The sequence below is a fragment of the Macrobrachium rosenbergii genome, chromosome 25 (assembly GCF_040412425.1).
Source record: "Macrobrachium rosenbergii isolate ZJJX-2024 chromosome 25, ASM4041242v1, whole genome shotgun sequence".
NCBI lineage: Eukaryota > Metazoa > Arthropoda > Malacostraca > Decapoda > Palaemonidae > Macrobrachium > Macrobrachium rosenbergii.
Window position 1 is genome coordinate 41,011,058 of NC_089765.1, and position 26,675 is coordinate 41,037,732.

At 44.9% G+C, this 26,675-nt stretch overlaps 1 protein-coding gene across 2 annotated transcripts in view; it reads left to right on the plus strand.

Annotated features, from left to right (window-relative positions):
- The window catches only part of Taf3 (TBP-associated factor 3), a 161,747-nt gene that overhangs the window by 59,114 nt on the left and 75,958 nt on the right, over positions 1-26,675 (plus strand). For both annotated transcript variants that reach the window (XM_067127472.1, XM_067127473.1), the window contains exon 4: positions 4,461-6,195. In XM_067127472.1, the coding sequence (XP_066983573.1) occupies positions 4,461-6,195 (1,735 nt within the window). The remainder of the gene's footprint in view (positions 1-4,460; positions 6,196-26,675) is intronic.

A 26,675-nucleotide genomic window follows, 5' to 3' on the forward strand; every position in this document is an offset into this window, starting at 1 on the left:
CCCATCACCTTGACGGCCTACACTGTAGGATCAGAGAGGTTTTTGGCCCTCTCAGAAGTTTCGTCCCTCCCCAAGAAGGGAGCAATAGAATTAGTCGAAAACATACATTCTGTAGGGTTCTACAACCACCTGTTTGTAGTTCCCAAATCGTCAGGTGACCTGTCCCAGACGTCAGCACCCTGAATTTCTTCGTCCTAAAGATGAAATTCAGGTTGGAGACAAACCAAACCATCCTGTCGCCCATTCACCAGGGAGATTGGATGACGGCCATCAGTATGCAGGACACGTGCTTCCACATTCTTATTCGTCCAGAATCCAGGAAGTACCTCAGGTTTGTGTTCAAGAACATAGTGTTCCAGTTTCGTGCACTTTGCTTGGCCTTTTGACTGCTCCCTAAGTCTTCACCAGAGTTCTTGCTCCCCTCACAAAGTGGCTCCATCTTATGGGAATCAATATCTCCCTTTACCTAGATGATTGGCTCCTTCAGGCTCAATCAAGAGAGAAGTGTACGGAGGACCTTCAGAGGACCCTTCTCCTAGCCCAACACCTAGGCTTACTCATCAACATGCAGAAGTTCCAGCTGACTGCATCTCAGAAGATTCTATATTTGGGAATGATGATAGACTCTCAGAATTTTCTGGTTTTTCCATCCCCAAAGATAGTCGAGTCCAGCCTGATGATGGTAAACGAGTTTCTTTCCCTAGAGAACTGCTCAGCCAACCAGTGGATGAGTCTTCTGGGGACATTGCCCTCCATGGAACAGTTCATCTCTCTAGGCAGACTCCATATGAGAATGCTGCAGTTCTTTTTAAAGATCAGTTGGGACAGGAAGAAATTCCCTGACATTCATTTTTCTTGTGACTCCCGAAATAAAGACTTGCTGTGGTGGAGTTCTAAAAGAAAGTTGTCGGAAGGAAAGTCTCTCCTCCCTTTGAACCCCAACCTAGGCTGCTTCTCAGACATGTCGGACCTCGGTTGGGAGCTCATCTGGGGACCAAGGAAGTGTCCGGGACATGGTCCCAGGAGGAGAAAAATTGGCATATCAATGTCAAAGAATTGAAAGCGGTTCAGGGACTCCAGTTCTTCGCATCAGAGGTATTCAACAAGACAGTGGCAGTCTATTCAGACAACACTTATATAAAAAAGCAAAGGGGGAATTCACTCCTTCTCTGTATTCGAAGCAGTGGGAGACCTCCTCTGGGCAGATCAGAATTGCACCAGAATTCTAACATGATTTATTTAGGGGAAGTTAAATGTTCCGGCAGATGAGTTGAGCCATCAGAAGCAGGTTCTTCCTACAGAATGGACCCTAGATCCTCTGGTCTGTTTAGTTCTGTGGAGGGGAAACCATCGACTCCCGTTGTTCTGTTCACCAGTCCCAGATCCTCTAGCATGGGCAACAGATGCCATGCTGCAGGACTGGTCAAACAAATACCTCTGTGCCTTCCCACCGTTCAGTCTTGTGAGACAGGTCATAAATAAATTTCAGTCCCTTCAGAATGTGTCCATGATTTTAATAGCTCTGTCTGGCCATCGAAAGAGTGGGTCCCAGACCTCCTCAACCTCCTAGTGGATTTTCCGAGACTCCTACCTCAAAGGTCAAATCTACTCAAACAACCTCACTTCTGGCAGTTCCATCAAGGGTTGTCCACTTTGACCCTGACAGGTTACAAACTGCCAGGAAGTTCCTTAGGAAGAAAGGTTTTCAAAGTCAGCTGCGGAGTCTATTGCCAAGTGTAGACACCAGTCGTCCAACAAAGTCTAGCAAGCCAAGTGGGCTATCTTTCATTCTTGGTGTAGAAGAGACAATGTTATGTCTTCTCAGACCTCTATAGCAGAACTATACGTATGAACCTCCAGAAACCTGCCTACCTCTACTATTAAAGGCTATAGAGCCATGTTAAGCTCTGTCTTCCGACATAGGGAAGTGGATCTTTCCTCAAATCAGGATTTGTTGGACCTCATAAAGTCCTTTGACACCACCAAACAGAAGGAGGTAGGAGTGGTTCCATGGAACACAGATGTAGTTCTCATTGGTTGTCTGGTCCTTGTTTTGAGCCCCTTTGCTCTACTTCATCAAGGGACCTCACTAGAAAACACTTTTTCTGGTAGCCATAGCAACAGCGAAACGCGTTAGTAAGATACAATTGTTGGACAAGAGAGTTGGCTTCTCCCAAGAGAATGCAATGTTCGTTTACCCTGGGATTTTTAGCCAAAAGCGAGACCCTGTCTAAACCCTTGCCATGTTCCTTTGTAATCAAGAATTTGACAGAAATACTAAGCCCAGAAGAAGAAAGAGCTCTTAAGTATTAACCTCTCAGAACAGAGGGAATACAGTACGTGGATTTTCAAATAATCTATGGTGCTCAGTTAAGAATGCATTGCGTCCAATGTCTAAGAATCCCCTGGCATTCTTTCTCAGAGACATTATCTTGGTACTACATTCCCTGATTGGGGATGATATTTTACCTTCTTTTAGAGTTAAAGCTCATAAAATAAGAGCTGTTGCCACTTCAGTGGCATTCAGACATAATTTATCTCTCACATCCATTTTGCAAGCAACTTTTTGGAAGTCTAAGTCGGTTTTCGCTTCCCATTACTTGCGTGAAATAGAAATAGTGTGTAATGATTGCAGTCCCTTGGGTCCTTTTTCAGTGGCTGGCATGGTGTTGGGGGAAGAAGCGTAGGAAGCATCCCTTCCATCCTTTTCTCTCTTCGCCTTATCATAAGGGTGTTGAGTTTTTAGGGGAGCCTGGGGTTACTATGTACTTGGAGTACCCACCAGTTCTTATGTGATTGGGTGGTGATTTTTATCTATATGGTGTAGATGACAGTGTCATTTTTTATGGTTGTCTTTTGTGTTGCTGCACCCAGGGCAGGGGCAGTTTTTTGTACTTTGCTAGCCACCAGAATTGTCCTTCGCTGCAAGTTCCCACTAAAGTAGTAGACGCTCCACGGCTATACTGCCACGCCACTATGCGATGAGATGAGTGCCAACCAGAGGCAGTATCTTCCTGCAGCATCTATCTCATCAGGTTGGAAACAACAAGCATTGTATCAGTGTAGCAACTTTTTGTATTTTCAATTTCATTACTATTAATGTTATGAGGTAGATTTATCCATGCATCTGCCTCCTATCAGTGTGGGAATCAGCTATGTAATTACTCAGTAAGTTACTTGTATAAAAATTACATTTTTATGATAAAATAGTTTTATATATACTTACCAAGTAATTACATGATTGGAGCCCTTCCTCCTCCGCGTGCATGGACATAAGGGCACAAACAAATTGAAGCTCTTTGCTGAGTTGTTCCTCTCTTTCCCCAAAAGTGGGTGGGGAAAATCACCTACCCAAAACTAATAGCACAATCCACAAATTTCAAAGTTTTAGCTGCCTTGCGAATAGACACTATAGCTATGTAATTACTGTACTTGGTAAGTATATATAAAACTTTGCTTTATCATAAAAATGACATTTTGTTTTTAAGAAATATTGTTTTAGGATTATTTACATTTTCTTCTTAGGAGGTTTTAACCTAGGGTATTTTTATTGCTATGCAGTTTTATTAACTTGAGATGAAGTTTTCCCCATATAAATCTCATCATGTAGACACTGGAATTCACTTCTTGCTTTGTTGTTGAGCATATTTGTGATTTTACTGAACCCACATTTCAAGATTGAATAAAGGGAGGACAAGAGAGGTGTTTCTTTGGGATGTAGTGTCAGTGAATGTGTTGTTTTTATTTCTTTTCTTATATTCCAGTACCAGAGGTGTTTTATATTCATTTAGTAAAAATTTCATTTGCAGGTATTGTTAGCCAAAAATATATATATTAAATTGGTAGCTTGATTTTTTAAAAATTAGGCCAGCCATGTGCTGGCAACAGTCCTTGCTTCTAGAGTAGCCTGTAAGCTTGCTCACTTGTGTATGTTTCAACAGGCAGCCCTATGTAGGACATCAATACAGAATAGTTCCCTATATTCCAATATCATTGATACATGGAGTGATGCTGTTAAAGAAATTTGGGGAAAGCATTTCAAATTATAAAGGATATAATGGCAACACTGCTGAAATTAATTATTAAAAAGTTTATTCCTCTGATAGAAAGAGGTAGGAGTGTTTCTGTAAAATACTGAAATTTGGGAAGCAGTTTGTTTAGGAAGATAATGAAAGGGAACAATGTGTATGGTGCAAAAAACTTGTATGCAATAAAAATAAATAGAAGTTAACTCCCAGTATGAAGGGTTTCATGCAAAAGGAAACTAAAATAGTAAATATGAATACTGTAGCAGTAAATGAATTTACTTATACTGCATGTATAAAAAAATGGTATGACATTGTAAAAAGTACACATCAGCAAGATGTTCTGTAACAGCTGCACAAGGCAAGAATTTTTAAAAATCTATTTGTGTTCTTTCAAGCTGAAATTAATGAGTATCCTTTTATTGACTTTTGTAGATACTCATTAGATGATGAAGGGCAACCCATCAGGGAGATAGAAAGCGTGATGATGACAACCTCTGGATTTATATCCTCAGCAAGAGAGGGTAAGTTGCCTGAAGCACGTGTCCCTAACATCCCAATGGCAGCTCCACGCAGTTCTTCACCTGCTACTGGTGATGGGGCAGCGGGAAGAAAAAAGATTGCAGTTGAAAAGCTCATCCGAATGAAGAATAACCAGGTTGGACCACCAAAACCTACTCCTAACAAGCCAAAACCACCCAAGGAAAAGGCTAATAATAAACCAAATAATAAACTTATTAAGGATATAAAAATTCCCAAGATGCCCAAAATTCCTAAACTACCCAAGCCAACAGGACCTGGAAGCAACCCACCACCTCTTTTGCCACAAGGCACTCCAGGTACTCCTCTTGCTCCCCCAAAACTGAAGATGCCAACTCCAAAGCCTAAGGCCCCAAAACCAGCAAAATCCCCCAAGGTAGAGGCAAATAAGGCTGTCACTCCTAAACCCAAGGATCCTGGAAAGGAGAATGATACCAAGCCAGCAAAGAAAGAAAAGGAACCTGGAAAGAAAACTAAAGAGAAGAAGGAAAAGGACCCTGCTGCAAAGAAGAGCAAAGAAGGGAAGAAAGAAAAGGAAGGGAAAAAGGAAAAAGAACCTAAGAAGGAAAAAGAGTCAAAGAAGGAAAAAGAAAGTAAGAAAGAGAAAGAGCGAGAAAGAGAAAGGGAACTTATAAGGGCTTTGGCTGCATCATCAGCAGTAACAGTGACGTCTATACCAGCACCAAGTAAGCCACCAGATATTCCAGGGCAAGACAAGGCCGAGGGTAAGTCAAAACTAAGTATTTTTAAGAAGATTAATAAGACAAAGGGCGATCCAAAGGACATGGAAAGACCAGGGGACAGAGAAAACCTTCAGTCCCGTGATAGTTCTCCAGATCTAATGATTGATGAAACTCCTTCAAGAATGGGACATAGAAGACCACCAGAAGATTTCAGCATTCTTGATAATCCTGTTCGGAGATTAGAACCTCCTTTAGATAACCTAGCAAGGTCACCAAGAGAGTTTCCGTCATATCCAGATGACCTTTCACCTCCTGGAACACCATCTGCTCCTCGTACACCAGAAATTCCCAACCTCCCAGTTCGACTTCCTACAGAGAAACGCAAAAATAAAGAAAAAGCTAAGGATAAAAAGCCAAGAAAAGACCGCTCAAAATCTCCAAAGTGTGGCTTTAGTCCTGTTCAAAGGGATATGTCAAGCATGGAGACTGAAACCCCAGAACGTCCAAAAACCCCAGAAGTGCTTCCTTTAGATGAAATTCCTGGACCCTCCACCACTCCGTTTACTCTACCATTTCCAAATGTACCCTCATTCATTCCTCCATTCTCAAGATTTCCCTTCATTCCCTTTGCTGGGCCACCTCAGCGCCCTGGCTTGCCACCACCAGCATTACCAGATCTTCGAATTACTTCTTTCATTTCTCGACCACCAAAGCGTCCCTTGGAAGATGAGCATTTACCTTTTTATGATCCAGAAGGCCTAGAAAGGCCCCTTACTCCAAGACATGATCGTGATTCAAGCCCGTTGCCTCCTCAAGGCCATTCTTCCCCACTTCGTTCACCTTCCCCTGTTCAGCTGATGGAGACTCCTCCACGTCCAAGAACTCCTGCACATCACTCACCACCACCCATGGTGAAGATGAAACCAGAAAAACCTGAAAAAGAAAAGGTAAGGAAGTATTAGCTTGTTGTATAGGTTTATTCATGTATAAAATGTTTACAAGTACCCAGATATTTATATAAATATGCAGTCTGTTGCTTTCCATAGTTGGACACACTTTCACTAAATGTTTTACAGACTGATTTGAGTGTTGTATTCAGATTTATTGTTTTAGTTCAGAGAAGTAGTAAGAATACTTAAGGTCCATTTTATTTGGCTGTATTCTCTTAGAGTTTTGTATCTAAGTTTATCAAATTTCTTGTCAGTATTGATTGCTTACCAATTTTCTAGAAGCATTGCTTTCTGCCTTTTACTTCTCGTCTGTTCTCTTGGGTCTCTGTTCACTTTTACTTTTGTCTTGGTATATACATAATTAAGGAACAAATTATGCATCATGGCAAAACTATAAATGAACAGAGACCCAAGGGAATACATGAGAAGTAAAAGGAGAGAGCAATGCTGCTAGAAACCTGCAATACTGCTCATGGTATACAGTAATGTACAAGGCAGATAGTATTTGGTATTCCCATACAGAGTGTTTGGGATGAATATGAAGATTGACACTGTTTCATCAGTAACTTGCAGTAAGATAAAAGGAGTTGGTACATTAGCTGAAGAGTTTTTTTTTTATCTTGAAAAGGCATTTTCCAATTTGATCTTGCTTCCCCATTCCCAGTGGTGAGCTTAATGATTTAATAATTCCTAAGTCTTAAGCTTTCACATTGTGTTAGATTGTGAATTCCTAGATCATATGCTCTCACACTTTGTTAGATATGGTTAATGCACAAAGTCAGATGTTTAAAATCATGTTTGTACTTATACAAAAGTATCAATAATACCAGCAAGTAATACATAAAGTCCCTCACTGTGAAATTTATACTGATGGGGCAAGTCTCATTCTTGGGTAGAATTTGCAGTTTTCTATTGAGGTAGAATCAGTCAATCGTCATAACCTGTCAGTGGTTTTGTTTTCACGGCAAAACTTCTAGTGATATTGGCAGCAGTTAAAATTTCATAAAGTATGCCACCACAAAAATGTTGAATTTTATATAAGTAACTTACCAAGTAATTACATAACTAATAGTTTCCTCTTGCACAGCAGCTTAAATAAAAAAATTCGCAGATAATGCTTCAAAGTTTAGTGCAGGTAACTGGTCCCGTCCTCTAACAGGAATACCAAGAACTGCTTAGCAGACAACCTCATTCTGTTCCTGCCAGCGCTCGAGTAAACACCAAGTGTCGATGGCAGCTTTGTTCTTAAATTTGCCAGTCGGAAACCGGATTTCAGTGATGTATTATCGCTGATCTCAGGTAGCCTTCGAGCCTACAGTTTTTAGAAATTTTATTGTTTTGTTTTAAGATCTGATTCAAGTTTATAATTTTTCGCTACAATAGCAAATTTACAATCAGATTGAGTAACTACCATTAGCGTAATTTACCGATTAAACAGAAACATTGCGTTCACTAGTATCTTTATTGCAATACACTCCCTGAACACCTGAATTAGCCCTGGTCACCTAGCAGCCCGAACTACATCCCCATAGCTTTTACCCACTAGGTGTGTAATTAACTGTCAGCGCTACCAGTGCTTACAGGAAAATCTTGTCAAATGAGTTACCTGAAGTACCGTTGGCAACACTGCTGCAAGTCCCGGCTGAGTGAGGCCGAGATCCCCAATTGCTTTTTGTTTGCCATGCTGTGTAGGTGAGTCCCACATCAGGTGAACCTTTGGTCATTTAGCCTGACCCCCATTTAAGAATTTGGACAACAGATCACAATTTGTACTGTTTTCAATGCATTTTCTCCTGGATGGATACTTTATTGATTGGATTTGGAACTTCTCTCCCGATTTTGACTTTGGGATCAGTCCTTTGGCCTCAGTTGGATAAATCAAACAAGAAGATGTCGCCGTATGCTAGCGCTGATACTTCCACTTCGTTTACATCGTCGACGACAGAGCCTTCTAGTGCTGGAGATGCTGACGCTCATCGGCCCTACACATCCTGCAAGCATAGGATGAGTACCCTCAAACACGATCAACATTCTGTTTGTATTTTATGTAGGAAGATGCAGTGTAGTATCAGTCAGATAGGCGGCGAATCTTGGTCGGTAGATCAGATGGAATAATTATTCAAAAAGTTAGAGGACAAGTTACCAGCTAGTATGTCTAGTCTATTTTTTTTTTCTAGCTTTTTTACTAAATTAACGGAAACTAGAGATAGGATAGTAGTACTAGTGTTGTAGATACTAATCGTTCTTTTTCAGCCCCCCTGCCTGTTCCAGAACCAGCCCTAACGGCTACCGGGGGTCATGGAAAACCGCAAACCTTGAAGGTAGGATTTGCTGGCCCCCCCGGTGCTGAGCAGGCAGTGTTGGCAGCAGATTCCCCCCCCCTTCCCTCTAAAAGCGTAAGTTCTAAGGTGGATTTAGAATTAGGAATCACTCAAACGTGTAGGAATTCTACTTTAGGAAGTATTCAGGAAGAGTAATTGAATGTGCAGTCTTCTTTGGGTTCAGGTTTGGTTGGGGTCGCTAATGTTTAGGTCCCTCATTTAGATCAATCGTCGGTTTTATTTCCTGCTTCGTGCTCTGTGCAACAAAAAGTTTCCAGATCCATGGAGGGTCGTTCAGATTTGGTTTCTGATGTATCTGGTTCTGAATTTGTTTTGTTTTTCCTTGAATACTCCTTCCTCGAAGGTTCCTTTTCCTTCAGGGGTTAAAGTTTCTTTCGTCTTGCGATGGTGGTAATTCTGGCGATCGAGTTTTCCAATATTCATGATCATGTCTTAAAGAATTTTCTGAATTTGACAATGATGTCTATCAAGATTATCAGGGGCAGGGGGAACAGAGCCAGCCTATTTTCTTTCTCTGAAATCTATGGCCTCTTCAGCCGCTACGGAATTTTCCCTTTTTCCCCATTTTCAGGGTCTTTGTTGCTCATCCTGTTTTCCTGGCTTTTAACTCAGCAGAGCAAAGGCTTTTTTTGGTTCAACCCTGTGATATTAGAGCTTCAGCGGCTCCCTCTCTCTCTTTGGGGTTAAGGGAAGGGGTACTTTTAACGGATCCGTCGTCTTTATCACCTTTGCGAACCCTCTAGTTTCTCAGGCATCCAATCTAGTTGCTTCTCAGGTGTTTGCGGAGGTGTCAGTAGCTCCTTATTTTCATTCTTTACGGGATCCTAACCGTAATGTATCCTCCGCGATTCTTGTGGGTGCTACGACAGTCGGCGGTTCGCCTGCGCCAGCTTTCAGTGTATCAGCACCGATAGTTTCCTCAGCCTCTCCATTCTCCAGGATAGCTGGTAATTTGCCTTCCTCTGTTACCTTGGGTTCGGTACCTCGTAACTTTCCCTTCGAAACTCCTTTGAGTTTGGTCCGGTTGGTACCTTCTCCAACTGTCCAACATCGGCGTAGACGCCCCGGTGGTTACTCTGAGTGTGGCTTCTTCCTTCTTCCCTCCTTCGGCTTTGTCTTTCTCAACTTTCCTGCAGGTTTCTCTGTCCCTCTGTCTAGGCATCCATGGAGGTTCGGGGTTGATTCCGGGTCATCAAGATGTTCAGTTCTGGATTCCCATTCTCATGCAGTTTTGATACATCCGGATTTGCATGGTTTGGGGGTTGCGGCCTCTTCGCTCTCAGGAGTGGGCGTTGTCCGCCCAGGTGTGGCTGGCCCAGGTATTGCGTCATCCTCGTTGGGTGGTACAGGGTTTGCGCAGCCTACCTTGGTGCCTTCAGTATGTTCGCGATTGATACGTCAGGTGTCCGTCTCACGCACCCAGGTGTGGTGAGTTTCTGGTTTTCGAGCTCGGCGTTTGCTAGGGGTAGGCCTGCCTCTTTCCTGTTCCAGTTCGGTCGGACCAGTCCGACAAGGATTGTTCATTTGAAGAAGAGGATCCGGTACCGGATATTAGTTCTCCTTCAGCTAATGAAAATGAGTATAAGCGGATGGTGGACTTCATCCACACTCTTTATCCTCAATCCTAGGTCCCAGAGGAGCCTACACTACCGAATCAAGCAATGTTCGAGTCGCTATATGCGACAGAACCGGTAGTTGCTCGAGCATCAAAGAATCTGGCGGTGTCAAGCAGGCATTGAGCGAGGCAGACGAAGGTTAGTGGCTTTGATAGGGTCGAGTAAGCAGGATTCAACCTTGCTTCCTATTCAGGAGGGGTTTTTAACAAGGTAGCGGGTAACCCTTCTGCGGGTGTCAGGGTTCCTCTCAACGTATCTGTTGAGGCTCTTCTCTCACGGGTTCCTTCGCCAATTGTTTGGTCTCAATTTCCTCTAGGGAGGCTTGTATCTTGGAGGACACCTTTCGCACCCAGTTGGAGGCCTTGTCCCACTCTATGTGGATGTGTCTGGGTTGATAGGGTTTTCTCAAACAAGATGGATATACTCCCTCCGATCCTGTACTGCCTGACACCTCATCACTTTGGTGTCAATGGGGCTGACATACCAGGTTAACATTTCGCCTGACTGTACAACGTTCTTTGGCAGGGTTAACATTTTGCCTGACTGTACAGTGTTCCTTGGCAGAAGAGGTGGGACTTCTTTTAAAGCTTCCGCCTCACTATCCGGACATTGGGAGAGGGTTCTGTTGAGGGCGCCTTTTGCGCTCTGCAACAGTCTTTTAGGGAGGAGGATATCTCCTCCATGGTCAATTTTGTGTAGCCGTTGTCAGCAGTAGTGTCACAGCAGGCTATGATTAGTGTGGCTGCTCTGGGTTCAAGGGATGTGGCCAGTATAACGAACTTGTTGCTTTTAACTCATGTCTCCAGTGTCGGCAATTACGCATCGTCGAGGGTACAAAATGTTGAAGTAGAGGTGTTCCTGTCCAACAGGGAACAGCCGGTACCCACTTGGAGAAGCCTCTTAGGGAGAATGTTCTCTCTCTCTCTCTCTCTCTCTCTCTCTCTCTCTCTCTCTCTAGAATGGAGAGCTCTCTCTCTCTCTCTCTCTCTCTCTCTCTCTCTCTCATTCCAGGGTCTTGTTGTCTCTGCATACTTTCTCTTCAGGTATGTCTCAGGAATCGCTGGGACTTCCACATCAAGAATGCAGGTTTAGTCTGGAACGATTCTTGCTTGTCGGATCTTCTGTGATAGCCAGAAGAAGTGCATCTGACATCCAGAAGGTCTATAGTCTCCTCTCTTCCCGACGTTCATCTATACTCTAATGCTTCATATCAAGGTTGGGGAGCAACCTTGGAGGAACCCAGGCTTTGGCCTTCTTGAGGGATCAGGAACGAGAGGAGTCATGATCAGGTGTTTCTCAGTCTTAGTGCGCAACAGAGTAGTTGGTCTGCTTTGTGACATTGTAACTGCTGTGTCATATCTGAGAACTCAGGGGGAACAAGATCATTAGAACTTTAGAGGTGTATGGTTTCTGCCATTCGGTCTCATTCATCAGGTAATCAGGAATTGCGGGAGTGTCAAGACATCTATGACTCTAGCTCCATGCTGGCCCTAAGGCCCTTGGTTTCCGGAACTCCTAATACTCCTTACAGAAGTTCCGATGTTCCTTCTCATGCGGAAGATCTGCGAGACACCGCAGTTTCACCATTATCATCCAAACTCTTGCGTGATGAACCTTGTTGCAGGTGACTGCCGAGCGAACAGCTAGACAGACCGGACTCTCTAAAGCTATATCTAGAAAGTGTATCTTTCAGCTTGAGAAAGTTGACCCGTAAGCTTTACCATGTCAGCTGGACATGTGGAAGTTGGTGTCGTAAGGAAGGTCATTCCATCTTTAGGCCTGCCATAACCAAAATATAGGCCTGCCATAACCAAAATAGCTGATTTTCTCTTATTCCTTCGGAAAGTCAAGATTCTTCCGTTTTCAGCCACTGCTAGCTACCGTTCAACACTTAGCAGTACATTTTTCCATCTTCCTGAAAATTTCTAGTAGTAAGATCTATGATTTATTATGTTCCTGTAAGTTTAACGTCCAGTCTTGCCGACTTGGGCTCCTTCGTGGGATTTGTTGGAAGTTCTAACGTTAAGACAACTGATTAGGTGTTTTTTTTCTTTCGGCTTTAGCTGCAGATAGAAAGATGGGTGAGCTTTGGGAAGTTTTCTAGGCTGGTTTCCTAGGCGGGAAATGATATGTATTTGTCTTCTTCCGGAATTCGTGGCGAAGACAGTGTCGGAGGCTAAAACTCTGCCTCGATCATTTAAGGTTCTTTATCTGTAAGTGTTCGGTTCCGGCAATCAAGCAGGGATGTCTTTATGTCTGGTGCGAATATTAAAGTCTGTTTATCAAGGTTGAGAAACTCCGTCTGCTTCTGTGTACACGTCTTGTCTCTCCGCGGAATCCTTCCTGTCCTCTGTCAAAGAATGCGATTAGTTACTTCGGAGAGAGGGTTCCTGGTTCATAAGTGCTCACTCCACAAACACAGTTGCGGGCACACTACACGATTCTCATGAGGTGCGAGCTTTGTGCCCTTGGATACAATTTAATTTTGACTACATTATATTTAGCATTTAAGCTTTTTTTTTTTTTCATTGCCGCACAGTAGTCGGAGTATGTCCACTTCATCTTCATTTCTAAGGAATTGTTCAGTGTCTTCTATTCTGGAGGCAGTTTACTTGGGAGCCTGTCTGTGTTGTTCCTTTATTAAGAGACGTTCAATTCGCTGCAGCGCGTACAGCGACGAATTCTCCTATCTAGGGTGCGTTCATCTAGCTGAGGTGATATTCTCTTAGTGTGAAGGCTCGGAAGGTTATTAGGTTAACCAGATAGGGGAATACCTTTTATGCTTTAGAATCATAAGCAACAGTGATAGTATAATCACATGAACTTAAGTTTAGTACGTTTTAAATATCGTAGTCTCTGATAGTTTCCCTACGAGAGTCTAAAGAGGTGCTCTTGTAGGCTAGCCTAGGCTCTTTCGTCAGCGCTGGGATACTTCTTCGCTTGTCAGCCGTCGGCCTTTGCCGCAACCTGCAGGGCGGAGGGTCAATGGCTCAGCACACTACCTCATTCCCTCCATACTGGGTAGGCTCTGAATAGCCACTTGGGAGATTCATCGTTCTCCTCGTTACATGAGAGTTATTCTCTTAGTCCGTGTGGAGCAGTTAACTCTATTATCGAGGGAGCATTCATTTAGCTGAGGGGGTACTCTCTTAGTGCGAAGGTTCTTAGAGGCGGCCACTTGGAAGTCGGTGTCGGTTTTCACGACTTTCTACCTCAGAGACATTCAGTTTTCTTTGGAGAAGAGTTACTCGCTGGGTGCCTTTGTGGCGACCAACTCGATCTTATAATTACGTAGTAATGTCAAGGGTGGGGGGAACTTTAGGTAATGAATGTAGTCTAAGGAACTTTGGATTCTTGGTTGGTCGGGGTTCATAGTGAGAGTATTAAGTTTGGCGTTAGTACTGTGAAGTTAGGCAGATCCAGTGGACAGGTTTGGTTTCTTCAACCCCTTCTGCGCAGACATCGGCAGCAACGGGCTGCGAAGAACTCAAAGATCCTGCACACTCAACTTCTCCTCCATATATGAGAGGCTACAATAGCCACATAGGAGGTTCATCGTACCCGTCCATACGTGAGTGCTTTGATTAGCCACATGGGAGGTTCATCGTACCCCTCCATACATGAGAGTGCTTTGATTAGCCACGTGGGAGGTTCATCGTACCCCTCCATACATGAGAGTGCTTTGATTAGCCACATGGGAGGTTCGTCGTTCTCCACTACTCATGGGAGGCTGTGATTAGCCACATGGTAGGTTGGTTTTTTATTTTGCTACTCTCTATCCATGAGGAGGTTTGAATACCACATGAGAGGTAGCTCAACTCAGACAGTACCTAGACATGAAACTGACGTCTGGGGTACTTTCTGTACAGGCATTCTCGCCTGCCGATTGGGACAACCAGGTGAGGATACATTAACATTTATACAGAGTAGGTGAATAATGAGTTACCTGCTTTCCCTGTTGGCAGGTCGGGCTGAATTAGATTGATCCCACCTCCTTAAAATTTTGTTAATCGTGCTAATTCAGGTGTTCAGGGAGTGTATTGCAATATTAAGTTTTCATAATAAAACTAATATTGTAATACTTACCTGAACACCTGAATGATTCCCACCCTCCTCCCCACTTCAATTTGAATAGTGAATAACGCAATTGGGGATCTCGGCCTCACTCGGCCGGGACTTGCAGCAGTGTTGCCAATGGTACTTCAGGTAACTCATTTGACAAGATTTTCCTGTAAAAGTTGGTAACGCTGACAGTTAATTACCCACTTAGTGGGTAAAAGCTATGGGGATGTAGTTCGGGCTGGTAGGTGACCAGGGCTAATTCAGGTGTTCAGGTAAGTATTACAATATAAGTTTTATTATGAAAACCTCATTTTTATTACTATAACACAGGCAGTCCCCGGTTATCGGTGGGGGTTCTGTTCTGACAGTGTGACGATAACCTAAAATCACTGATGACCAAAAATCGCCGATTTTCAGTTATCAGCGCTTCTGTTAGGTATGTGTCAGCGCCAATACCCAATTATCGGTGCCAATGAGCGGAAATTGGCAATTTTTGGCGCCAAAAATTGCCAATTTTCGTCACTAGACAAGCCCTGTAAAACCGGATCGCCGATAACCGAGACCACTGATAACCAAGGACTGCCAGTAAACGTAAATATTGCATTTGCTAACAAACCAATATTTTCAGTAATGAAATGCATATCTACAAGTCTCAAATAATGTTTGTTAGGAATTGAGATGTCTGTATAATGGTACTCTGGGTACTTCATCTGTTGTCGGTAAAGGTTAACTTTCCTTTTCTGAGTTGCATAATAAATGTAAATATTGCGTGTGCTGCCGAACCAGTATTTTCGTTAATGAATGTATTTCTACAAGTCTCAAACAATGTTTGTTAGGAACTGAGATAAGTCTGTATAATGGAACAGGCAGGCCCCGGTTATCAGCGGGGTTCTGTTCCCGACGGCATGACGACAACCGAAAATCGGTGATAATAGCAATGATCCCCGGTTAGCAGTGCCGATAACCAGTGATCAGCGCCGCCGATAAGAGGCAATCAGTGCCGATAACCGGTTATCAGCGACAAAAATCTGGTTATCGTCGTCGCTAGACAAGCGGCGTAAAACCGGATTGCCAGTAACCAAGGCTGCCAATAACCGGGGACTGCCTGTGCTCTGGGTACTTACTTCATCTATTGTCGTAAAGGTTAACTTTCCTTTTCCGAGTAGCCTAAAAACGTAAATATTGCATTCGCCAGCGAACCAATGTTTTTGGCAGTGTAATGCATACCTACAAATCTCAATTAATGTTGTTTAGGAATTGAGATAGGTCTGTGTAATGGTACTCTGGGTACTTCAACTGTTGTTGGTAAAGGATAACTTTCCTTTTCTGAGTAGCGTAATAAGTGTTAATATTATGTTTGCCACCGGACCGATATTTTCAGTAATATGTATATCTGCAAGTCCCAAATAATGTGATAGGAATTGAGATATATCTGTATGATGGTACTCTTTGTGCTTCTGCTGTGGTCAGTAAAGGTTAATTTTCCTTTTTCGAGTAGCATTATAGTGTAAATATTGTTTGCCTCCGGACCGAAATTTTTAGTAATGAATACATATCTGCAAGTCTCTAACATTTGATAGGAATTGAGATATGCCTGTGTAATGGTACTCTGTGTACTTCAACTATTGTCGGTAAAGGATTTATTGAACAGCATCTTACACTCTCTCTTTGCAAAGGACTGGAAGGCGTAGGGGCAGTACGTAGTAAGGAGAGAAATTGTGCTTTAATTTTAGTTTCTTTTTTTGTGGAGAGTAATGTTCTCAACAGACGGGAACCACGCTCTGAGTGACCAAAGTGTTCGCTCCCACTGTTAGCTCTCCTGGTGCCCAGCTAGCATGACACTAAGTACAGCCAGGTGACAGCTGAGAGCTCCCAGCTCCCGGCGCCAACTCTCTCCCCGCCTCAGTTTTCTCTCCTACTACTGGCCCTTGTTATTTTTCTCCACTTGCTCCCGTGCCTGGCTCCCTTGATTCCTTCCCGTGCTGTTGCCAGTCTTGTGTATAGGTTAACAGACATTAACCCTAATAGACATAAGCCACTGTCATACGCCCCTAAACTGGGGAGGAGTCATACTGAAAGTCCAATGGAGGCTGGTGGGAAGTTCCCTGGATAGTCCCTCCTCAGTTGAGCCTGTTGCCAGTCCCAGGTGTTGACAGACAGCCACTGGAAAGGTGTCTTACTGGATGTGTAGTGAAGAGGGTGGCTATCCAACTCCTTTGGATCTCCTAAATCCAGTCCTTGTCAGACTTCCATAAACCTGGGAAGAGGCATACTGCCGGTCCTTGGGAGTCCAAAGGGGTTTTCCCTGGGTAGCTGTCTCTCAGTTGAGCCTGTTGTCTGCAGGTATTGATGGACAGCCATTGGAAAGGCATTCATAGGTATGTGCACTTGTCCCTAGTGATACTCCAGTGGTGAATCTCATCCGTTGAAGAGGCACTGTCAGATGATTTTGCACATTGCCTCTCCTGTCAACATCTCAGGGAGCAGGAGTGTAGTCCACAATCTTCCTATAACTGGGATAGCCTCGAGTTTTTGTCCCCTGAACTTCGAGTTGTGGAACGCCAATATTTAGTGTCAAACAGACCAGCAGTGTCCAAGCGTTCATCTTTGTCTGAGGCTAATAGCACCCAATAGCACCCGAGCACCCAGTAGCACATACTGTGTAGAGCTCCCAGAGCCAGCTCTCATGTGTCTAGTGCCAGTCTCTCTTTAGCTCGGCGCCTGTCTCTTCTAAGAACATACTTTTGTTCTTTTGTGAAAGCAGTATCCAATTGAACTCCTAGCTCTGGTCTTCAAGTGACCGACACTAGTCTCTGATCACCGGCCGCCTGTTCCACCTTCGCCCAGAAGTTACAGACAAGCCGAGTTGCTCCATTTCTGACGTCAGTTAGTGTCGCAGAGCACTGCCCTTTGTGGACAGGGACTTTTGTGTACAAATTTTTGAGCTTGTTGAAGAAAGCTGTCACCTCTATAGGGAGTTAAAAGTCTGACTTTGGTTCTAAGGGAGCAAGACAAGTATTTTTTGTCTTTTCCTCCCTCTGTGCTTACAGACTTAGTCCTCCTGGCTTAAGTTCTTGACAAGTTTTTGAAGTAAATGTCTTTCTTGACAGACTTCAGGAGCAGGGGCTAAGAAGATAGGAGACTCCCAAGTGTTACTGAGAGACATTGCTTCGGCTGGTCTCTTAGTTCTGTCCTGTGCAGACAAGGACGGTTGAGTTAGTTTTTCTAGTTTTCCACTCCTTCATTGGGATTGCAAGAAGGGAATGTTGGGGCTCTTTTTCTACTAGGAGAAACACACAGTCGCTATAAGCCCTCTTTTCTTCATCTTCAGCTATCTACCAAGAGAATCACAGCTTCTTTCAGACAGCATATGTCTATCCTTGATCCGTTTTTTCTTTTGGATGATGATATCTTCCCTCTTGAGCATTCTTTTGTTGAAAGGCTTTTCTTTGGCTCCAAGCAGAAGAGAAGCGCCATGAACCCTTTCACAAGTGGCGCCTGAATCAACTTCAGAACTTCTGGCACCAATCCCGAGCTCCCGACACCTGTTCCAAAAGTCGTCACTCCTGGTTTTGTTCAAGCCTGCTGTTATCCCACAGCCAGGTGTACCTTACGGACTTTCCAAGTTCCTTTAAGCATGTTGGATATTAATTTTTAGCCAAGTACAGTTCCTCATTTGTTGTCAGTCTGTAGGAGATGTCATTGAGTCCACGCAAGGTGTTATCGTGTTAAGAAGTTGATCCCACCGTGGTGGCCATGTGTCCATGGCTGTCAATTATTGGCAAGGTCAGCAACTAGCCCTCTTAGTTGTCTGTGAGTCTGCACAATGTTTTACAAGTTTGTTTGCTTGCAGAGACCAACTGAAGACCAACCGAACAATCCTGTCATCCATTCTGTATGGCGTTTGGGTGGATTTTCTGGATATGTAGGGTACTTCATTTCATGTCCACATACAGACTCTGTCTTACAAGGCAGGGTCTTCCAGTGCGGGAATTTAGACTTCGACGACATCTATGGCATAAGACTTCTCTCAAGTCCTCACTCCGCTTGCTTTTGTCTTCTTTTCTGTCCATGAACTTCAGCCTGTCTCACAAGACCAGTAGGGACAAGGAATCATGATCGGACTCCGCTGTTTTATTCTCTCTCTCTCTCTCTCTCTCTCTCTCTCTCTCTCTCTCTCTCTCTCTCTCTCTCTCTCTCTCTCCCCAAAGACCCAGTTTTCAGTCAAACCTACAGTGGTATCTATCCAAATTTAGACTTTCAAAAGAAGTCCCTCATCATGAGATTGGTCTTGGACTGCTGCTACTCCTTGTTCTAGTAGAGGGAGCCTGCAGGTTCATATGTAAAATTAACAAAAAACACCATCTTTGAGATCCCATAGCCGAGAGGGAACCCTGCCACGGACATGAGGCTCCAATTTCTGGGATGTATCCCTGGGGGATTGAACCTTCACATAAATGCCAGAGAGCTGAAAGCCATTCGCTTAAGGCTCCAGTTCTTCTCGACCCTCACTCACTCCTAGACTGCAGTGTTCCTTTAGACAAGACACAGTCTTTACGTTTTTGCATTAGTACTCGCCTCCAAGCAACATAAGGGTTTTTTTCTGCGGATAATAAATAGTCGAACTGGAATTTCTGGCGGATAAACTGAGCCATCGGAAAGTCACTCTTACTCCCGAGTGGACCTTGGATCCCCTGAACAGTCGGGTTATGTGTTTCTATGGGGCAGGCTGACCTTGACTGTCTGCCACCTTAAAGGGATCTTCTAGTATGGGCAACAGACACCATACTGCTAGGTCGTTCCGACTGGACCTCTAAGCGCTTCCACCATTCGACATGGTCAAGGAAGGGCTGAACTTTTTTTGAGGCTCGTCAGAACATTACTACGTTCCTCATAGCCCCATTCCGAGCCATAATTTATGGTTCCTGAATTGCTATGATTGACTGATGGACTCTCCAAGAATCCTTCCACTACTTGTTTCTTCTCAAACAACCTCACTTTAAGAGACACCACCAAGGTCGTACTCTATTACGTGGACAGGCTTTGGGCTGCCTGGGTGCTTGTCAGGAAGGAGTGGTTTTTTTCAGAGGTGCTACAAGAGATATGTGAAAGATGCAGACGTCATCTTCTAGCTCAGTCTACCAATATAAGTGAAAATGCTGTTCTGAATCAGGTGTCTCAGACTCTTAAGTTACTTCTTCTGGGACAATTATGACTCAATGGCAGCATTGCCTTTTTTATTGGAGAGGATGTAGAATCTTTCATGTTTCTCCATTTTAGGGGTGTCAAGCTATGTCTGACTCGGTAACGCGGTTTGCTTGTTTACCCTGGGGTTTTCTAACTGAGAATGAGGATCCTTCCATGATCTGGAACCATTCTCTCTCTCTCAGGAACTTAATAGAAGAGAAGACAGTCTTGACAGCTAGGGACAGTGCTCCGGGCTCCCAGGAGCACCCTCCAGCCTGAGCCTTTATCTTTGCTGACTGCCAGCTCTGCCCCTATTTTCTAGGAGTGCTCGCCAGCTCCCGACTGATTAGTTATCTGGTGGCCAAATCAGGGGCTGTGGGGAAAAGTAGGAAGCTCTCTATTCTGTTGGAGTTTTCAGGTATTACTTGAGCAGAATTGGAAGCACAAGGGCCATTCATAACCTTTAGTGTTTTGACAGGAACCCTTTTTTGCCCTCTGTCTAAGAACATATTGTTCTTCTTCATGTATGGACTTGGTCTGAGACCATTCTTAGTTTCAGGAGAACATTAGGCCTACTTTTAAGGGAAAGCTAAAGATGTCAGAACAACTTCTACCTCATTAGCCTTCATACATATAAGCACCTTACATCCATCCTACAATAGACCTACTGGAAATGTAATCGATTTTCACTTCTCACCTTTTCAGAAAAATTTTTCAGTACCTTACGATTATTAGTAACTGGCTTGGTATCACCAAAGGAAGCATAGGATTTTCTCCTACTATCTCTTCACCTTGTAGTAAGGTACCAGGTTTTGTGAGAGGCGGGTGGTGTGTATAATGTACCTGGAGCACCCACCACTCTCAGTAGATGGGTTGTGGCCTTTATTTCAGTGCAGATGACAGTGTGGTCTGGTTGTTTTTTATATTATGGTACTGTGCCAGGGCAAGGGCACTTTTTGAAGTCTTGCTAGACTTCAGTTAGCCTTCACTGCAAAACTTCCAATTATGCTTTGCTAGCCATCGGACTACTCCTTGTCTGCAAGACTCCCACTTAAGTAGAGGTGCTCCTTGGCTTTACTGCCATGCCACTACAGGTTAAGTTGAGCACCAACCAGAGGCAATTTTCTGTTGCAGGCTATCTTAACTAATAAGGAACTCCAAGCATTATATTCAATGCTAGCAACTTTTTCTATTTCAAATTCATTACACGACAATGTTTTGGAGTAGAATATGTCCATGTATTCCATCTCCTGTCAATGTGGGAATCAGCTATGTACAGGCATTCCCCAGTTATCGGCGTGGGTTCTGTTCTGACAGCGTGATGATAACCGAAAATTGGCAATTTTCAGCACTTTTTCGGCGATTTTCAGTTATTGGCGCTGACAAGTGGAAATTGGCGATTTTTGTCGCTAGACAAGTGCCGTAAAACTGGATCGCCGATAACTGGGGACTACCTGTAATTACTTGGTAAGTTACTTACATAAAAATGACATTTTTATGATAAAGATGGACATATGACATAAACAGAATGAGGAGGTTGTCTGCTAAGTAGTTCCTGGTATTCCCGTTAGTGGGTGGAACCAGTCACCTTTGAAGTGTTACCTGCGAATTGTTTAATTTAAGCTACTGTGCAAGAGGAAACTATTAGCTATATAATTACTTGATAAGTATATATAAAACTATTTTATTATAAAAATGTAGTTTTTCCTTTACTGATGGGAATAGGATTAACATAGGAAGTCAAGAGAAATTGTTCCTACAGGTAAACAGACCTTTGGTCTTTACATGAGGAATTACCTTCGGCATGAGCTGGAGCAGGCTGTTCTAATGCAACAAGGTTCTTTGGTAGTTAAACTACCGGTGAGAAGGGCGAGGGGTGCTCTCACCACCTCCCGCTGCTGAGCAGTGCATCCACTTGCCTAATAGCCTTGTTCAGAGACGGACGTACTACGCCTCCTCTGCCCAATGTTAGCTGGCTATTCTTTGCTTTGCTTCAGCTCTGGTTTTTTCCCCTTCTGGTTTTCTATTGTGATAGTGTGCTTTATTTGTGGGTATTTTGTTCTTGTCTTTGGTCATGGATAACCAAACCTAAGAGTCATGTAAGCTTGCTAATAGGCAACCTCAAAGGTTTTGCCCTGTTGCAGGAAAATGTTGCAACTGCTTCCTTTTCCCCATTGATATTTACCCACATTCAGCTTGTCCTAAGTGTCGCAAACCGAGTGCTCTTTTAATGATCCTTATGACGAGTGTCATAATTGGTCCCCAGAGCAGTGGATGCTTTTTGCTAGAAAGAGGAGATACAAGAAGAAGGCTTCTTGTCCATCTTCGGAGGGGTATTCTCCCCTGAAGACACCGAGTAGTTCCCTCTCTCTTCCGATGCGACTACCTCTTGCTGCTACCCGTTCTAAGGGAAAGGTCACTCCCCCATGCTCTCCTGTTGCTTCACCAATAGGGAGCTCGTGTGGGAGGGCAGGGACCCATCACAGTATCTCGAGGGCTTCCTCTGTTTGCTTGGAGGGGGAGCAATCCCTCTCAGAGCAAAGAATACTGTCTTTCCTAACCTGTCTTTTCCAGGTCTAGAAAAGATGAAGAACACGTTTGAAGACCTTAGGCCTTCCCGGGGAGCCTCGGTGCAGGGTCTGATCGCACACCTTAGTGCCACCAAGTTGCCTTCTGCCACCACTGCATCAGTAACTGGGACTTCAGCCTCGATTACAGTGTCGACAAGAACCATGACTACAGTCATGTCTCCCACAATCGTCCACCAATCTTCAATCTTTTCAACATCCAAGCTCCCTGCGATGTGTTCCGCTTCAAAGGATCTTCACCTGGAAGTTCTGAAGAAGTGAAGAAGTAGTACAAGTGTGATTGTAAGAGGAAGTCGAGGAAGAGACGCCGTTCATCAACATTGTCTTCTTCATCTCCTGTCCTCACCTCCTCCCATTCTCATTCTAAAGGTCCTATTACGTGGACAGACTGGAAGAAAGAGAAGGTTGCCTCTCCCGACTGTAAGAAGTCACGTAGGCCCTCTCACATTCTGTCTTCTTCCACGGAAGAAGCATTTGGTTCTCTCGCTGGTTCTCCCATATCTCCGGAGAGGGAACCCACGTTGTAAGTCTCTTTGGATCCCTGCTGCATGGGAGCAATAGGTGCTCGGGTAAGCCACAACATGGCTTCAACAAGCTGAGTCCTTGTACACTGGTCTCCTGTGGCCACTGACACCCTAAATACTAATAACAGACTTTGGAAATCACCTCCCAGGGCTTGTAAAGAACCTTCTGCTGCATGGAGCTTCAAGAAATCGACCTAGAAACTCATCCCTCTCTTGGACCCCTGTGTAGCAACATCATCTGCTGCACACCCCCATGCTTCAGGTGTTCCATGTGAGTGGGTCCCCCAACCCATGGCACCGAAGGTGGTTCTGCCTGGGGTCCAGCGGACCTGCGTGGCTCCGGTAAGCGCTCATGGTCCACGGACCGGGCCACGGCCTATCAAGAGAGAGTGAACGTGCAGGCATTGCCCCACCCCCTACAAGTTGTATTATCCAAAGCACAGCTTCCATGAGCCACAACATAGCTGCTTGAAGAACAGGGTCCCGAGACGGTGATGCCGACTTTTGAGTTCGCTCACCTGGGAAAGCATCGAGGAGGTCCCCCGTTCAGTCTTCTTCAATCTTAGAGGCCACAACCTTGAAGAGAATTGCAGCACATCATGGGGACGGCCCATGTTTTCCCCCGTGTGTGCACAGATCTACTCCCCTCGGGATAGCTTCTGTGCATGTTCACATGAGCATGTTTGCTCTCCCAGGGACAACCCCTTTCACATTTGTGTGACGGGGTTTGTTCTCCCAGACCCGTACAATAGTCATCACCATGGGTTGATGACCATTCACAGTCTTCGTCTCCTTCCGAGGTCCTCGGCCTCTGGCAGGTCTGTGAAGGGTGCTAGGCCCCTCATACCTGTTCCCTCAACCTCTTGGAGTTATACTGGGAGTCTGGACGCAGACTGGACTCAGGTTGGTGATCAGGAAGGTTAATCCCAACTGCACAGCTCCATGCAGAGGGCATCTCCCTCTCACACCAGAAGTCAGAGACACTGGAATCAACTGCTATGGCAGCATTCCGAGCAGTCTCTTGATTTGATCATTGGTCAGCCACCATAGCGAAGATCGTCTCTTGTCCTTCATTGCATAGCAACAAAGAGGTAGCTAGCCTTAATAGAGTGTTCCTGTCTGGAGATAGGACAATCTCCTATCTAGCCCACCAGACAGCTAACCTGTGGGCAGATTTGGTACTCAAGAGGAGAGATGCAGTTCTCTCCCAGGTAACCAAGTTTGTTGGGTCTGAGTCGGTTTTGACCTTAAGAAATGGACTGTTGCTGGGTTCCACTTCTCTTTTCAACAGAGAGCAAATGGATGCCACGGTGGATAGGAGGAGTGCAGACAATAACGACTGTCTCGTCCACCACGCAGTGGTAAAGACCTCCGGGTCTTTGACACTTCCTCTGTGGGACCTAAGAAACCCCAGAATTCTAAGGGCCCTCACAGGAATACCCAGCCTTCTTCTGCCCCTGTCACGAAGGGTGCACACCAGCATCCCTTTTGGCCTTCCACCCAACCAGGGATAGGAGGCAAGGGTCAGAAAAAGGGAGGAGGACGCTAGAGGTGGCATTCCTCTCCACGTGCTGCCATTGTTGGGGGGTTGCCTGTCGAGCCATTGGGCAATATGTTAGTGACACGGAGCAGAGACCTGGGTAGTGAATGTCCTTTGGGTAGGCTATTTGCTTCCCTTTGAGTCTCCTCCACCTCTCACCAGCCTTCCAGTCCATCTACAAACATATGTTCCCAGCTCGCTGAAGGATCTCACCCTTCAGGACGAGGTGAAAGCAATGCCGAAGAAAGACACTGTAGAAGTCATGATAGATCGGTCCCCTGCTTTTTACACCAGGCTGTCTCTCGTGGAGAAAGCATCAGGGGGATGGAAATGGGTCGTAGACCTTTCTTCCCGGAGCCGATTCGCTTGCAGACTTGGTTCAAGATGGAAACGACGCGTTCATTCCTTGCAGTCATCAGGGAGTCCGACTTCATGCTATCGGTGGACCTGCAGGATGTGTATTTTCAGATATCCATCTATCGATCCTTCCACAAGTACCTCCACTTTATCCTCAACAGGATGGCGTACCAGTTTAGGGCACTTTGTTTCGGGCTCTCAATCGCTCCCCCAGGTGTTCATGAGATTGTCCACCCTTGTGGCGTCTTGAGCCCAGTTACACGGGGTACATCATCTGAGGTATCTCTTTGAGAACTGCTCAAGGACAGAGATTTGTTGCAGCCTAGGCATTGTGATAAATTTTGAGGAGTCCAACCTCCTACCCAAGCAGAGAATAACATACCTGGGCATGCTGATAGATACGGCATCAGTGAGAGTCTTTCCCTCAGATTTCCTTATCAGTAGGTTCTGGGAGGCAGTGCAATGGTTCCTGTCTTGGCAGAAGCAACCAGCTCGGTCAACTGTCATCCTTGGAGAAGCTGGTTCCTCATGGGCAGCTTCACCTTTGTTCCCTCCAATGGAGAATGAAGGAGTTCTGGTCTCAAGCGAGGGACCCTCTGACCCTTCTCATTCCTCTCTCAAGAGAAGTGAGACAGGACTTAGCCTGGTGGCTAGATGACAGGAGCCTCGTAATAGGAGTGCCTTTACACACTCCCCCTCCCGAGATGCTCCTGTTCTCAGACGCCTTGAGGGAGGGATGAGGCGCACACCTGGAGGTGTTACTAAATTCAGGTTTATGGAATCAGAATGACAAGCACTTCCACATCAGTGTCCTAGAACTCAAGGCAGCCTTCTTGGCTCTGCAAATATTTCAGGATCTAGTGGTGGGGCACTCCATGGTACTGACGAGTGACAATACCATGGTAGTGGCATAGGTCAACAAGCAAGGGGGACTGGTGTCCCTTCATCTTCATCAGTTGATGGTGCAGGTGCACGAGTGGGCTGTAGCACACTCGGTGAAGTTGTCAGCCAGGTACATTCCAGGCAAAAGGAATATAGTGGCAGACAAACTCAAGTCACCAGAGTCAGGTGATAGGGACGAGGAGGTCTCTTCAACCAGTCGTCCTGGAAAGATTGTTCAGCCTTTGGGGACGTCCAGCGATAGACATGTTTGCAACCCGGCACAACAGGAAGTTTCCGGTGTTCTGCTCGGTTGTCCCAGACCCTTGGGCAGCAGTGGAAGATGCCATTCAGCACCCTTGGGACAGTCTCGACGCATACAGTTTTTCCCCTTCCTGTCTTAATCGTCAGGTGATCAACAGAGCCTAGTCCTACACCTAAAGGGCATTGATCTCTCTTCCTCGTGGGAGATCTTTATGCTGATGAGATGCTTCAAAAAGTCTTGCCCTCCCAGGAAACTCAGGCCCCCTGAGTGAGACATGACTCTTGTTCTTCGAAGCCTGACTTGTGCACCTTACAAGCCCTTACAAGAGTCATCAGATGGGGATCTAACCCTCAAGTCTGTATTCTTGCTTGCCTTGGCATCGGCGAAGAGCATAGGCAAACTCCATGGTCTTTCTTGTAATGTTAAACACTCAAGGGGATGGGGATCTGTTTCGCTCAAATTTTCTCCAGAATTCGTAGCAAAGACTCAGAATCCATTGGTTCCTGATGTTTGGTTCGAGTCCTTGTCAATCCCCTCCCTAGAGTACTTTGTAGGTAATGACCCAGATGAGATGCTACTATGTCCTGTTAGAGTGCTGCGGTGCTACCTTAAGAGGACTCGACAGCTCAGGCCTGAGTGTCAACAACTCTTTGTTAGTACTGGCAAGACCAAGAAAGAGGTGTCCAAGAGCACCATCTCATTTTGGCTTCATGAGACTATCAAAAGGGCATACTCAACATCGAATGAAGAGGATTCAGTTCTGGCCTAGAGCTCATGAAGTCAGGCATTGCTCTGTCCCTCACATTCAGGAAGAACCTGTCGGTTCATCAGGTGCTGAGAGCAGGAGTGTGGTCTCGGCAAATTACGTTCACCTCCTTTTACCTTAGGGACATTGCCCATAGGTCCTTAGACACCTTTTCCTTGGGTCCTGTGGTGGCTGCTCAACAAGTTATGTAGCTCATCCAATTCCCCTAGCGTAACAGGTAGCATCTTGTCTAAGATGTACTGTTGCAAAAATGAGAGTGAGTGTGTGATTGGCCCCTGTCCTTTCACTTTTCTTATACCCTTTCTCTCCCAGCAGGCAGAGGATCGGTGGTCATACCGTCAGGCACTGGAC